Raw genomic sequence first — 14706 nt, forward strand, 5'->3', positions numbered from 1 at the left:
CAACCCCTCCTGTATTCTACCAAAGACAACCCCAGGGCTCTGTGGCCACCAGGAGTCGAAATCGGCTTGATGGCAGACTTGACTTGACTTTATGGTGGGTGGAAGGTGGATTTCTAGGTGTTTCTTCTTGGTTCCCCACAATGCAACCAGACCTTTGCCATTTCTCAGGAGAAGGCCAGGGTGGAGGGCTGGGCACTGGTGTGTGTGTGGGGTGTGTGTGTGTGTGTGTTACCCTCCTGCAAGGGTGTGTGTGTGTGTGCTAATGCATGCTTGCACACTTTGTGCCTGTCAGATGGACATGTATTTATGATTTATGTATTTACTAAATGTATATTCCACTCCAAGGAGCCCAGAATGGTGTACATGGTTCTGTTTATCCTCACAACAACAGCCCTGTGCGGTAGGCTAGGCAGAGAGAGACGTGACTGGCCCAGGAGAGTCACCCAGTGAGGTTAAGGAAGGTGGAGGAAAAAACCCTCCGGGGCCAGTATTTTCTCTACAGAACTTGAAAGGAAAATATTTATCTGATTGTTTGGTCTCAGAAACATTGCGCTAACCAGACTGGGAGAGTCAAGTCTGCAGAAATACAAGTGGTGCGTCATGTGACTGATTCATTCGGCCTGGAAGAGGACGGTCGAGTCTGCATTGCTGGCTGGAGGGAGGCAGCAGCGGGGCGGGGGGGGCGGAAGGAGCGGAAGGGTGGCCCCGCCCATCTTGGGGCTAAACAGGTCCCGCAGGTTTTGGCATTATAAGAAAACCCTGCTTGACCACAAGCACCACGGCAGGTGGGCGCGCAGGCCAGAGGGTGGGACGAGTTCCTGCTCCCGCTGCCGGCAACTGACTCGTCGCCCGGGACTATCCTCCTGGGAGAAGCGGCCGCTGCCAGCCCGTGTAGAGCGCCCCTCTCTCCCCCGGCCCCCGCCACGAAGGACTGGCGGCCGGGGAGCGTCCTCCCTCCCTCCCGGGGCGGTGGGTGAGCGCCCACCCCACGGGGCCGCCTGCACCCGGTGGCGGGGAGCCGCGCAGGGCTGCCGGACGTCGGCTGTCCGAGCAGCCTGCAAAGCCCCCCAGCAGGAGGGGAATTCACTGAAGGGGCGGGCAGGGCTCGGGTTACAGCGCCGGCCGGGCTCACTCTGCGGCTGCGGGCCGGGCCGGCCTGGCCTGGGGGAGGCGGAGAGCTCCGCTGGGTAGCAGCGCCCACCCCAGGCTGCCGCCGCCGCCGCACATGGAGGGCGCCGGAGGAGACGCACAAGGCCGCTAGCGGGGGCTGGGGGGTCGCCATGGTGAGTAGCAGCAGCAGCAGCAGCAGTGGGAAGGGGGGTCTGCATGCCCCACCGCCCGACCGGCGCCCCAATGCAAGAAGGGTCCGGCGGCCGTCCCGCCGTCTCTCGCCCACGCGGGCTTGTGGCGGACTGTTCCGCAGGCGACGACCTCCCCGCGCGTTTTTACGGCCCACAGAAGGGAGCCGGTGCTCGGCGCCGAAGGGCTTCGCTTTGGGGCATCCACCTTGGCCCCACCACCTGGCGCGAGGCGAGCAGAGCTGCCCTTTGCGTGGGGGGACGGCAACCCACCGGGGAGCTCTTCTGCGCAGCCGCCTCGCAATGATGAACGCGAGTTGCCCACGAGCAGGGAGGCGCTTTCCGTAGTAGCCCCCAGTCCTGTCCACGGGGCTTGCGCAGGAGCAGCTCTCGGTGGGTCGTCGGCCCGGGCTATAAAGCCTGGGGAGAAGCTCGTGGGCCCCCGGGGGTTCCTTCTCCCGCAGTCCTGCTTACAGCCTCCCTGGAGGCAGCTGGCGGAGCGGGGCCCACCTCCGGGGGGGGGACAGCAGCACAGCACAGCCCCGCCGCCTGCCCTCCTCCCTTGCAGGCCAGGCAGGGGGGCCCCGGGGCCGCGAAGCGGGGCGGGGGCTTGGGGGCTTCCCTCCAGCTCTCGGCGGCTCCGAGTCGAGCGCGTCCGTCGTCCGTCCTCCGCGCGTGAGGCCGCTTAGGCCAGGGGGCGAGGCCTGGGGCTTAGCCGGGCAGAGACTGGCAGGGGGTGCCTTCCTTCAGGGGACCCACCGGACGGACGGCTTCCTTCCCTCCTTGCAAGCAGGAGGCGGCGGGGATGGGGAGGCGCAGCTGCCTCTGCTTCCCAGCGCTCTCCTTGCTCCTCTCTCTCCCGCCCCAACAGGTAGAGCGGTGCAGTTGACCTCTGTAGCTCTACCTGATGAATGGCCAGCCTGCAGGCTGTGCTCAGCGTGGGAGAGAGAGGAGCAAATGGCGCTTGGGAAGGAGAGGCGGCTGCACCTCCGCTCCCGCAGCTTCTTAGGACCAGCCACTCCTGCTTGAGCCTATGGAACTCCCTGCCATAGGATGTGGCCACTCACTCCATTGGCATCCATCCACACTGAACAATGGCTGACATCCATGGAGAATGGCCAGGAGAGGGAGGGAGGTGGAGTGCCTGCGTCTGGGGGCAGCCGGCCTGTGGACACCAGGGGGAAGGGGGCCAACACTGGGGGGGGGGCTTGTTTTCATGCCCTGCTTGTGAGTTGCTTGAAATGTGTGACAGTTGGGCAGAGGGTGATGGGCCAGAAGAACTTGTGGTCTGACCCAGATGGGCCTGCCGTAGGCGCTCAGGGGCCCCCCTTTCAGGGGCGTAACTATAAGAGTGTCAGCATGGTGTAGTGGTTAGAGTGCTGGACTAGGACCAGGGAGACCCGAGTTCAAATCCCCATCCAGCCATGAAACTAGCTGGGTGACTCTGGGCCAGTCACGTCTCTCTCAGCCTAACCTACTTCGCAGGGTTGTTGTGAAAGAGAAATTCAAGTATGTAGTACACCGCTCTGGGCGCCTTGGAGGAAGAGCGGGATATAAAATGTAAAATAAAATAATAATAATAGGGCAAGGGGAGACAGTTGTCTGGGGGCCCACTGGCTGGGGGGGACAGAGGCAAGTCACATGACTGACTCCCCCAGCCGCGCACCCGCCCAGGCTTCCTTCAGTTGTATTCATCCTCTGAAACTGATGTGGGTGTTCAGACCTGGAGCGACCAGGTCTTTCTCCAATACCATTCAGTGACGTCCATCGTCCACAATTTACAAAACCCTTTAAAACATAATTTAGGATGATGCTCTATTGTGGCACATAGGAGAGAGATATATATAAATATTAACTTCAGTGGTGGGGGGGGCATTTTAAAATCTTGTCTCTGGGTCCACTCCAACCTTGCTACTTCCCTGCCCCCCTTGCAGGCTGCTCTCCCTTGAACCCCCCCCAGGCCCCCCCCACTGCCTTCAGAGTCTGTCCTCTGTTTGGATGGGTCACCCCCAGAATCCTGTCTCTTTTGTGGGGGGGAGGGGAGACATGTACCCATGTTTACCCGAACAGAAGGCAACGCTGAATTTAAGACGGCCCCCTTTTAAATAGAGGCAGCTTACACCTATTTGCCCAGCTGGAGCAGGACTCTGGATTTGAGATGACCCCCCCAGTTTCTGCCCTCAGAGAACCGGGGGAAAAACCGAGGGGTGGTTTTGGCTGCACAGAGTGTGCAAGGGTGCTGCTTCCAAGGGGCAACCCACCCTTGGGCTCCTAGCTGGAAAGGGGGCCCACCGTCTTCTGCAGGGCACCCCTTCCCGGCCCGGCTCCTGAGCCTGGCTCTGGGCGGCGGCTGCCTCCTGCTCAGGCGCTTGGCCGGTCTCTTCCGGAGTGGGTGGTGGGTGGTGGGTGGTGGGGTGATTGCTCTGGGCAGCCGGGGGCTCTTTCTGCTGGATCAGCCCGAGCTGCTTGTGCAGGCCTGGCAGGCAGAAAAGGCCGATGAGGTGGGTGTGCCCCCCCCCGTGCCCCCCCCGCAAGCGCTAGGGATGTGTCTGGGCTTCCTGAGTGGGATGCCTCTGCCGCCGCCCCCCCCCCCCCCGCAGCCAGCCCGCTTGAGGGCCCTGGGCGCACTTCCGCTGCTTCCTCTCCGCGCAGCCCCCCCTCCCGCCCACGCCCCACAAAGGGGGCTCCTTGTCTCTGCTCTCTAAGGAAGCGTCTGGTGCTCACAGAGGGCACTTTGTGTTCGGGGCTGCCCATCCGCCGCGCTCACCGGGGTGGGGGCCGCGCTGCTTTTTTCCTGGGCCTGCCTGGAGGAGGGAGAAACCTGCCCAGCAGCACACGCTTGTGTGCATGGGCCCTCCCTGCATCTGATTGGGCGGGGCAAATGGGGGGCAGGGGGGGCTGGGGGAGCGCCCCGTCTTCTGCTGCAGCTCAGGGGGGGCCCTTTCCTGCTCATCCCTCTCTCCAGGGCCAGCTCCAGCTCCCGCACTCAGTCCTGGAAGGCCAGAGCTCATGGCAGAGGGGGAGGAGGAGGGGGGGGCCCTCTGAGCTGTGGCTCCATGCTCCTGGGATTGGGGGACGGAGGCAGATGTGACCCCCTCCCCCCGCCCAGCACCTCTCTCCTGCTTGCTTGAGGGAGAGCAGCCGCTGGAAGCGGGGAGTCAGGCACCGGCAGGAACTCCTCGGCGGGGCGGGGGGAGCCCTGCGCCTTCTTGGCCTCAGGAGCTCCTCTGTGCTCTCCAGCCCTGGGTGCAGCAGGCTCCCTGGATCGTGGCCACTAACAGAGGAATGTAGGAAGCTGCCGTATACGGAGTCAGGCCCTGGGTCCATCGAGCTCTGGAGTTGTCTACCCAGACCGGCAGCAGCGGCTTCTCCCAGGTTGCAGGCAGGAGCCTCTCTTGGAGATGCTGCCAGGGAGGGGGCTTGGGACCTTCTTCTGCTCTTCCCAGAGCGGCAGCTCCATCCCTTGAGAGGGGGAATCTCTTCCAGTGCTGCTCACACTTCTAGTCTCGCTTTCATATGCAACCACCAGGGCAGACCCTGCTTAGCTCAGGGGACCAGTCCTGCTTGCTCCCACCAGACCGGCTCTCCTCCTCTAGACTTATTTCCACCTGTGCCTCCTCCCTCTCTCTCTGCAGTGGCTTCCCTCTTCCCCAGGGTGATGTGGCCCAGTTATTCTGCACCCCTCAGGCGCCACCTGGATGGAGCCCCACTTCTGGGCCCTCCGAGGAGGCAGGAGGGCAGCCAGTCAGCTGCGTGTGATGAGCGCCCGCCCCACACCCGGGATGTGTCTGAGCCCCCTCCCTCCCTCCCTCCCTCCCTCTGCAGCAGCAGCAGCAGCAGGGGCCAGAGTGCTGGGCGGCTGCTGCTGCTGCTTGGCTCCCCGCCCGCCCGCCCTGCCGGGGACTTTCAGGGGCGCCCCCCCCGCATGTCTGAGAAAATGGAGCCCTTTAACTCTGCGCTCAGCAGCAGCATGAGTGGGCTGAGCACCATCTGTGGCTGGCATCCCGCCATTCTCTCTGGGAGCGCTTGGCCTTTCAGGCCCGGCCACTCTGCGCGCTCCCTGCCCTTCGCAAGGGAGGGGACCCCCCCACACACACCCGCACCTCCTGCCTCTTCTTCACCCACTGGCCTCCACTACCCGGCGGGAGTTGCAGGCCCCGTGGAATGTTGTGGACCCCCTCCCAAGTGGGGTGCTTAGCGGCAGCGGCAGCTCAGCAGGTGAGGCTTGCTGTGGTGGGACCCCCTGCTGCATTTCAGGGCCTTGTGGTGCTGCTCAATGCACAGGAGCAGGGCCAGGAAAGGAAATGGCAACCGTGTCAAGGCTGACAGTCTTCCCAGCGGTGGAACTCTTGGCCAGGAAGAGCTGTACCTGCTGAGCTCCTGCCTGCTGAGTGACTGTCGAAGAGGGCATTGATTCTTCCTCTGTCAGGAAGAAGGACGTGCTCGCCTCCTTGCGCGGCATCCCAGCAGGGTGGGAAGGAAGCCGCCTGGCCCTAAGCCCGACCCCATCGGCCAAGGCGGGCTGGACCCGCGCAGAGCCCCTGTGTGCTGGGGCCCCTCGGGGCGCCCCTCGCTCAGCACTCTCTCTCCCGGACTGGCAGCGGCTGCTCCAAGGCCTCGCCCAGCCCTGCTCCCAGGAGATGCTGCGGCCCCCTCCCGCCTGCCTGCCCAGCCGGTCCTCTGCCGCTGAGCTGCAGCCTCACCCCCCGTTTCCCCCCGAAGGGTCTGGCTTGGGGGTGTCCACGGTGGGGCTTCAGGGCCCCCTAGAGCAGGTCTTTCCATGCGCCGCTACATGGCGCAGCCCTCGCCAGCTCGAGGGAGGCCAGGCTGACCGCTCTCCACTGCAGGGAGCAGCTGCTCTGTGCATGGCCAGAGCTGCTGTGGATTCCTCTGCCTGCTGCTTGTTGCTGGGCAGAGGTTGCATTTGGGGCCCCAGAGGTGGCGGCGGCGGCCATGTGTCGCTCGCGGGAGATCAGTTTCATCTTGCACTCCTCTGTGGGGCGTGGAGTGCTGGGTGTGTCTCTTCAAGGAGGACCAGGAGTGAGCTGTGCGGGGGGGGGGCAAAGGACACCCAGCTGCCTCTCCTTGCCAAGCACCTCTCATTTGCTCCCCTCTCTCCCACCCCGTGCGCTGCCTGCAAGCTGGCCATTCATCAGGTTAATCGCACAGCTCTACCTGTTGAATGGCCAGCCTGAGGCAGCACTGCTCTCATTAATGCTGGGGCGGGAGAGTGAGGAGCAAATGGAGCTGGCAAGGAGAGGGCGCTCTTCCTCCTTTGCCCCCCCCAATTGTTAGGAGGAGCCACTCCTGAGGAGGACCTGCTCCAGTTCTCTGATGCTGGAACTGCTGACAGTGTGGTCTTGTGAGGAGGGTGCACACACCTCTGGGTTTTTTCAGGGGGGGTGCTTCTTGGGGGTTTCATTGAGGTGGAATAGATGGGGTGGGGCTGGATGCTGGTGGGGGGTGCGTGCGAGAGAAGAAGCCAACGGCTGGGCATCTCCTGGGCAGGTGCTTTGCCCTCCTCCTGCCCCCAGGAAATCAGCTGGGCACCAAGCGGCCGCCCCCAAGAGGTGCCCCCGCGCAGTGTCCAAGAGGGGGCCCAGCCGGGTGCAACTCCGGGATCCCAGCGCCATCTGCCAGGTGCGCCTGGGCACCCCCTCCGGGACAAGGGGAAACCCCCCTGGCACTCCTCTCCAGCCGGGCTCTGCTCAGGGGGCACCTGGCCACATCCCGCCTCCCACGCAGCACCAGTGGGGGGCAAGGCCTGTGCTGCCGTTGGGGGGACGGCTCCCTCCCCACTCCTGGCACCATCCTTTGGGCCTCGGCAGGCTCCCTGGAGGTGAGCGCAGGTGGTGCCCCTGCCCGGGGGGGGGACCTCCTCGCTCAGTGGGCCAGGGAGGGGCACCTGGAGGACTCCCACCCTTGGGGGCTTGTGCTGCCTGGGGTCCATCTTGAGCCCCACCCTCTTTATTTATGCCTTTAGAGCAGGTTTAGGGGGTTCGACTTGAGTGTGGGGTCACTTGGATGTAGGTCTTGCCCAAGGATTTTGAGGAGCGGGGGGGGGGGGGTCTCCTGCTTGCAGTAGCAGTCCTGGCCACAAGATGGTGCTCTTCTGATCCATCCCCAGAAGAGACCGGATTTCGCAGCTCAGGGTTGCTGTTCAGGCCTTCCTGCAGCTTGTCCAGACAGCTGGCTTGACCGCCGGTTTTCTGCGAGGCTTTACTGCAAGTTGGAAGTTTTGGGGGGGGGGTTTGCCCCCCAAAAACCGATGCCAAAAGTGGATTTTTCTTACCCCGCATATAAATCGGGCTGTACTCTACGGGCGATGAAAAGCCCGAATTGTGTGTGAAGTGTCCCCCCCCTGAGCTCTCAGGGATTTTGGGGTAAATCTGGCTGATATGTGAACGCAGCCCCTCCATTCCGGAGGAGATGAGACCCCAAAGCACAAAGGGTGTGATAAGCTTCCTGGGTCCTCCTTGAGCTGTTCTGCTTGACTGAAAGCAGGACTGGACTGATTCCGGGTTCTTGTAGCCCCCACAGGAAGGGGACGACCCCCCCCCCAGCCGCCGCCAGAGTGAGGCGTGTGGTGGGGGGAGGGGCTGGAGAAGGGGTGGCAGCCTCACTGGCCAATGCAGTGGAGGGATGTCAAGGCCCAGCGGCAAGCTCTGGGTGGTGAGCTGGCAACCCTTCCTGCAGGGGCTGGCTTGTGATTACAAGTGTGCACGTGAGAACCTGTGTTTTTTCTGCCTCGCTTTGACCTAACCTCATCCTCAAGAGCCATGGGGGCACCAAAGCAGGCAGCCCAGGTTGCTTCTCTCTCCTGCCCCACCCGAGAGTTGTGCTGCCTGCAGGCTGGTGATCTGTCCGGCAGAGCTGGAGGATTACAAAGGCAGTACTATGCTGATGAAAAGTGACCGTTGGCCTCTGGTGGAGGAGGAGGATTTAGCAGTGGCTCAGCGGGAAATGCTTGACTAACAAGCAGAAGGTTGCTGGTTCGAATCCCCGCTGGTACTCTGTCCGCCAGCGGTGAAAGGCATCATCATCTCAGACTTTGTGGGAGGAGGCCATGGTCAACCCCTCTTGTATTCTACCAAAGACAACCCCAGGGCGACACCGACTTGACGGCACACTTTACTTTTACTTTAGAAAAGAGCAGGTTTGGGAGAAGCCTCTGTTTTGCATTTTAATGGGGTATTTAGTATGCAATCAACTTTGCATGCCAATTTGGGTGGGGTGGATAATACATTGAAACAGATGAGGCAGCCCAGCCGCCTGCAGACAGTGCTGGATTTAGGCACAAGCTAAGCAAATTACAGCTTAGGGTTTAATTAAAAAAAAAAAAAAGACAACAAAATACTACAAGTTCTATGTAATGTATTTTCCTTTAAAGGTATTTCTAACACAAACAGGCTCATTGCACAATCACTGTTTTTGTTAGATTATTAGTTTTTTATTGTATCTTTGCTAAGAAAAAAGAGTTCTTGGTTTTTCCAATTATTCCTAAAAAGAGTTCTTGGTTATTCCTATTTCATTGTCCCTTTGGAGACTCTTAAGCGGGATGTAGCTTCGGACCTCAGCATGCCACGGGCCTGCAGAAAAAGGAGAAGTTGCAGATGACACGGAGTTTGCGTGCTTGAGCAGCTGGGGAGCCAAGTGCCGCTCTGATGGCGACAGAGAAATGGGAGGCCGAGGTGGCGGCCGGGGGAGCCCTGGAGCCTTTCGGCCCCCCTCCTCTTCGGTCTGTGGCAGAAGCCCGAGGCCTGAGAGAAGGCAAGAGCACAGGGGTCTTCTTGGGCCTGCGCTGATGATGGACAGACTCCCCCTGCAAGGCTGCTGGTGGCCGTTAATTCCTTGTGGGCTGCCAGTCTGTGCCTCGGGATGCCCTTTGCCCTCCAGAACGAGGCCTTTCTCAGGCATTCCGGAGGCTGGTATGCCAGGCCATTCACAAACAGATCCAGGGAACAGGCCTGTGGACATGGGCCCTTGGCGCGCCTGGACGCCCATCTCCGCCCATGTTTTGGCACCCATCCCTCTGTGCACAAAGGCCTCTTTTTCCAGTCACGTGTCAACGCTCCACCCTCCTTTGATCTGCAGGGAAATGCTGGAGCACGTGAGGCTGCTGGAGTTTGAACAGGCGCGATGGTGGGAGGGGACGGCCCCTCTTGTGGCTGCAGAGCTGCTCTGCCGATAAGGCCAGACCCGGGGCCAACCCGCCCTGCACGGTCCGTTCGGCTGGCGGGCAGCGCCGCTCCGAGTCCTTCCCCAGCCCTGCGGCCTGCCTGAGAGCAGCCCTCTGACCTGGCAGTGCCAGGATCTGAACCCGGGTCTTTCTGCGTGCAAAGCGGTCAAAGGGTGAGGGCACGCAGGACCAATCGGGCAGGTGGAAGGGGGCTCTGTGTGTGTTTGCGGAGCGCTCCTTTGGGACCAGCCTCCTTCCGACCGGGGATGGCTGAGATGTCGAGAGCAAAGGTCATGCCTGGCGGAAGGGCCCCCGCTGCCCCCGCCCCCACTGTGTCGCCAGCCTCTTTGCCAAGACACCCTGCCGCCCCCACGTGGCCGAGAGGTGCGCCTGGCCATGCCCCCCCCTGAGACGCCGCGGGGGGGGGGCCTCCAGGCACTCCCTAAACGACCCCCCGCCCACACCCCTGGGCCATGCAGGCCCCCTCCCCGTCTCTCTCTCATCAGCTGACACCACAGCCCGGGCGTTTTGGGTTCCTCCTTGTTTTATTGGGGGGGGGGGGTTATCCCAGCTGCCAGCAGTTCCCCACCAGTTCTTCAGTGCCCTGGGAAAACTGCTTCCCGGCTGTGCCACGCCCCCCCTACTGCTGGGGAGAACTGGGGTGGCCCTCGCTTGCATGCATCTGCCAGCCCAAGGCCGGGGGGGGGCGCTGGGTGCTGTTGTGGGGGCTGGCCTCTTTCCCCGCTGCCGGCAGGGCTGTTTCTCTTGGGCTGCCACAGACACCCAGGCTGAAGACGGCGGCAGCAAGCGGCCCTGGTATGCTGTGTGCACTCCTGGCCCCAGCCTCACCCCCCCACCCGCCCCCCGCCCAGCCCCCTTGAAATCCTGCACTGGTTGGAGGCAGAAGCTCTGCAGGGAGCCCTGTGCCCCCCTCCCCCCAACAGGATCTCTTTTCCGTTGTAAAAGCCCTCACAGGGTCGGTTTTTGCAAACCTGCCGGGCCATGTGCGAGCTCCCTGGCGTGGTCATGAAGCGCGTGCGGATTTTTGGGCATCCTTCTCCGCCATTTGGACGGCAGATTGTTTCCTTTCCCTGGCACTTTTTCTGGGGGGGGGGGCGTTCCCCATTTGCTGGAGGGCCCAGGGAGGAGGGAGACGGAGCCCTGCCTGGTGCCTGCCTGAGAGCTGCCTCCCTGGTCGCTGGAGCAGCCCCCCAGGCCCCCCCTCTCTCCACCCCCCCCCCGCTGGAGGTGAGCCGGCCCCCTTGCCGGCCCCCTAGCCAGGGAGGATCCTGACCTCCTCCTCCCCACCTCAGGCCGCCGCTGCATGCTGGACCCCAAAGGGCGGAGGTTTGCCCCACAGGAGCTTGGGTGAGGGGGCTGGGCGGCCTTCAGGGCGGGGAGAGGAAGCCCCTGGCTTGGCTGAGTCACCAGCAGGAGGCCCACGGCCCCCCCCCCAGCCCCCTTGAGGAGGGAGGGCCCAGCAAAAGGCCGGGGAGGGACAGGCCGCTCCGTGGGGGGGGGGGATGATGATGATGATGATGATGATGATGGGCCATCTTGTCCCCCCCCGCCCTCCCCCCCCCGTTCTTCCCAGGCGGTTGCCAGGGGCCTCGCTCTGGGGCCGCCGGGCTCTTGGGGCAGCGTCAGGATGTCTGGGGAACAAGCAGGCCAGGCCAAGGCCCTCCAGAAGGCCGGCGGGGGGGGGGGGCGGCCTCTCTGGGCCCCTCCCTCCCCGGAGCCATTTGCGGCCCCTCCAGGGTGGGGCTTCTCTCTCCTCAGCCAGGGGGTGGGGGGGGGCAGGCAGGGGGTCCCGTGCTCCACGCTCCCCCTGGAGGGCCCGGCCTGGAGGGTGGGGGGAGGCCCTCGCCAGGAGAGGAGGCCCCACAGGGCCAGGGCAGGGCGGGGCAGCCAAGAGGGGCTGCCGGGCCCGGGCCAGCCGCAGGTGGGGGGGCCTCTTTCCTGCCCCCCGTCCCTCGTGCCGTGGGCCTGCCGGGGCCTCCCCAGCGCCAGCCCTGAGAGTGCAGCGCACACTCCCCCCCCCCCCCCCGCTGCCTGCCCCACAGCTCCTGCCTGGCTCTTCACCCTACATCTCCCGGCCAGGAAGCCCTCCCAGCAGGGGACTTGGCTGCAGGCTGCGAGGCCCCGGGGCTGCCCCTCTTGCCCATGGGGCCAGGACGGGCTCCTCTCACCCAGCCGCGGAGGCCCCCTCGCTTGTGGACGTGGGCGGGGGGGGCGGCTGCTTTCCGCAGGTCTCCAGAGTCGTGGCGGGAAGGAAGGGCGGCCTGTGACTCGCTGGGCCTTCCAGAAGCAGCCGCTGCCTCTGCAGTTCCTGGGCATGTCTGAAGTGTCTGGACCTTGCCCAGGGGTTGGGGGTTGTCCTGTGCCTGGAATACCGTCTTTCACCCGGTATTCTTCGGTGTTCAGCTGGGCGGTCTCGCCGGTGCTTGTGCTGTGAGCACCGGCACCCCAATTCCTTGTTGTGGGGACATTGTGAAGCTTTCGGGGAGGGTGCCTCTCCTGGGTGCTCTTACCCTCCCCCCACTGCCCCAATCCATTTTTGGCACTAGGGAAACCCAGACCAAAGTGCACAAAATCCAGCAACTGGAATACGTGTTGCACATTTCCCGACGCCTGCAGATTTGGCCTCCCGCCCTGCTCTAAGAGGCGTTTGCTGTGGGGCCTGTTGAGCGAGGCCAGCAGAGGAGCAGAAGCCAGCACTTCTGCTTTCTCCTGCAGACCCACAAGGATGTGGCCATTTCAGGTTTTGCACTTGGGATGGATCTGCCCGTCTTTTCAGGGGACGGACTGCCGATCCGTCTAGGCACACCTACGTCCCCTCGCGGCCAAGTTCAGTCAAATCAGGCCACTTGGTGGGGATGTGTTCGTTTAGGTGGAGTCTTCCCTGCGTTGTGTGATTAGGCCGGCCACACTCTGCATGCAAGGGCTAAAATATCTGCATGCGTCAGCAATCCTGTCTCCCCTCCACTCTGTCTGGCAAAGGCTTCTGTGTAACTCAGAAATGCTGCCTAAACCTTTGCTCCTGCAGGTTGGCGCAGTGAAATCTATCGCCTTTTGCACCTCTTAACCTTTGAGAGGGACCTGCAAAACTGCAGGCATGGGAGCGGTGTGTGTGTGTGTGGGGGGGGGGTACCTTCCTCCTCCCCGCCCGCCATTTTGCTTCTGCACCTTGGCCGCCTCCTCCCCAGATCTCTTCCTAGGGGCTGGCTCATGCCCCTCTTTCTGAGGTCGGAGCTCCCTGGGGGGGTGACATGAGGGGGCTTGGGCTGGAATGGCTGCGGCTTGCACATCTCCCAGGTGAGCACAGGGTGTGGGGGACACAACGAGAGATGTGGAAGAGTTTCTCTCGCGCGTTAACTTTGGAGTTTTGTCTCCAGAGACGTTATCCTTTAGACGAAAACGCGGGAATCTGTGTTAAGCCTTGTGGAAGGGAAGGCAGCTGCTGCCTGTGCCTGGAGCAGATTCTGCACAGGGGTTGGGATTCTGCGGTGCCTCCCTTTGGAGATGACAAACTCCTCGTTGCCAGGCACGTGCGGCTGGGCAGGGCGCAGAACGGCAGAGGCGGGGCGGAGAGAGACCTGCTCTCGGCCTGCGCAGTCTCGTGCCCTCGCGGAGGAAGCTGGTGGCAGAGGGGAGGCCTGCGCGGAGAAGGGCCTCGCTCCGAGTTGCCCACTTGGCCAGCAGCGAGTGGTGCTGGCACCGCCTGGTCCTGCTCCTGCCTTCCAGGAGACCTTCCAGCGCCAGCAGTAGCTTCGAGGCTCGGCCAAAGGGGCAGAGGACCCCCCCCCCGAGCCCGCGCGCCTTCTGTGTGCGTCCAAAGAGAGTCTGTGCACCTTCTGCCAAGTCGGGGCCCAGGCTGCCTCTCAAAAGGAGGAGCGTTTTCTCACCTGGAAAGGGCCCCTCTGCCTGCTGCAGCCTCCAGGCCGAGGCTTCCTCGGGGAGGGGAGGGGTGCCTGTACTCTGCACTGTCCTCCCCACCCACCCACCCCGGTCAGCGTCCCTCCACTCCATCTCTCTCTCTCTTCCTTGAAGTGTGTGTCATCCTGATTCATGCCGAAATAGGCTGGATTCAAAGTAAATTGCATTTTGGAAATATGAGTGTTTGCTCATTGAGGGGTTGATAGCATATTATTATTTTCTCTATGGAAACCAGTTTGGAAAACGTCTGCTGAAAGGCAGCATATAGTCGTAGTAGTTGCTGACAGCACTTTCACATTTATGGGCAGGGACTTCAGTGGGGCCACGTGCTTTTCCAGAGGGGCAGCATTTGCCCAGGGGGAGGGCAGAGGGCAGGGTGGGGGGCTTGCTCTGGGCAGCAGATTGCAAAGGCAGGTGGTGTGACCGCTTCTGATTCGGGGCGGGGGTGCCTGTGTGCTGCTCTTGGCCAGCGCCTGGGGCCAAATGTCAGGACTGCCCGCTCTTCCTCCAGCAGGCCCCGGTGGACTTGAGAGGAAGCCCTTCCTTAGCCAAAGCTGGAAAGGGGCCTAGAGAGGCGGAGTGGGTCATGAACCTTGCTTGCTTTTCAAGAGCCTGCTGGGCCCCGATCCGCCTCCAGTGCTTGCTCTTGAACTTGGCCCTTCCTCCTCTCACTCTGGGCCATCCCATGACAGTTTGCTCCCCGGCCCTCCCTAGCTGAAGCGACTCTTTGGGGATGAGCGGGCAAGGAGTGGCCGGCCCTTCTGCCTCTGCTTGCTGGAGCTCTGTTTGCTCCTCTCCCCCCCGCCCCCCCCCCGCCTTGCTGTCAATGCGAGCCGTGCTGCCTGCAGGCTGGCCAGTCGTCTGGTAGAGCCGAGCAGTTACTCACCCAGTTCCGTTCCTCCTGACCAATGGCCAGCCGGCAGGCAGTGAGGGCAGGAGAGAGAGGAGCAGCCAGAGCTCTGGCAAGCAGAGGCAGCTGGGCCTCCTTCAGCATCCCCCGACTCCAGCTCTTGAGGAGTCCCTAAGTGGGCAGTGTTGTGAAGTTGAAATGCAGGTCTGCAAGCCTGTCGTGTGTGTGTGTGTGTGTGTGTGTGCGCGCGCTCTCGCTCTCTTACTTTTTCACACACACACACACACACACACACACACACACACACACACACACACACCCCCGAGGCTCCAGTAATAATAGTCTGGCAGCCGCCCCGCCCTGCTCAGCCAGGGGGAGGGTTTTGCAGCGTCAGCTGTGTCTGCTGCCTCTCTGTCGAGACTAGGTGAGCCCTTCTCTTGCAC

General features: G+C 62.6%; 1 protein-coding gene across 5 annotated transcripts in view; it reads left to right on the forward strand.

Moving 5' to 3' along the window:
- The first annotated feature begins 1129 nt into the window (after positions 1-1129).
- The window catches only part of PLEKHG4 (pleckstrin homology and RhoGEF domain containing G4), a 48402-nt gene continuing 34825 nt past the window's right edge, over positions 1130-14706 (forward strand). For 3 of the 5 annotated variants that reach the window (XM_053271528.1, XM_053271527.1, XM_053271530.1), the window contains exon 1: positions 11900-12523. In XM_053271528.1, the coding sequence (XP_053127503.1) occupies positions 12413-12523 (111 nt within the window). In that variant the 5' untranslated portion in view covers positions 11900-12412. Of the gene's footprint in view, positions 1284-11896; positions 12524-14706 lie in introns of those variants that run through there. The other 2 variants (XM_053271529.1, XR_008311331.1) reach the window with 2 other exon arrangements.

Source organism: Hemicordylus capensis, chromosome 9 (genome assembly GCF_027244095.1).
Source record: "Hemicordylus capensis ecotype Gifberg chromosome 9, rHemCap1.1.pri, whole genome shotgun sequence".
Taxonomy (NCBI): Eukaryota; Metazoa; Chordata; class Lepidosauria; order Squamata; family Cordylidae; genus Hemicordylus; species Hemicordylus capensis.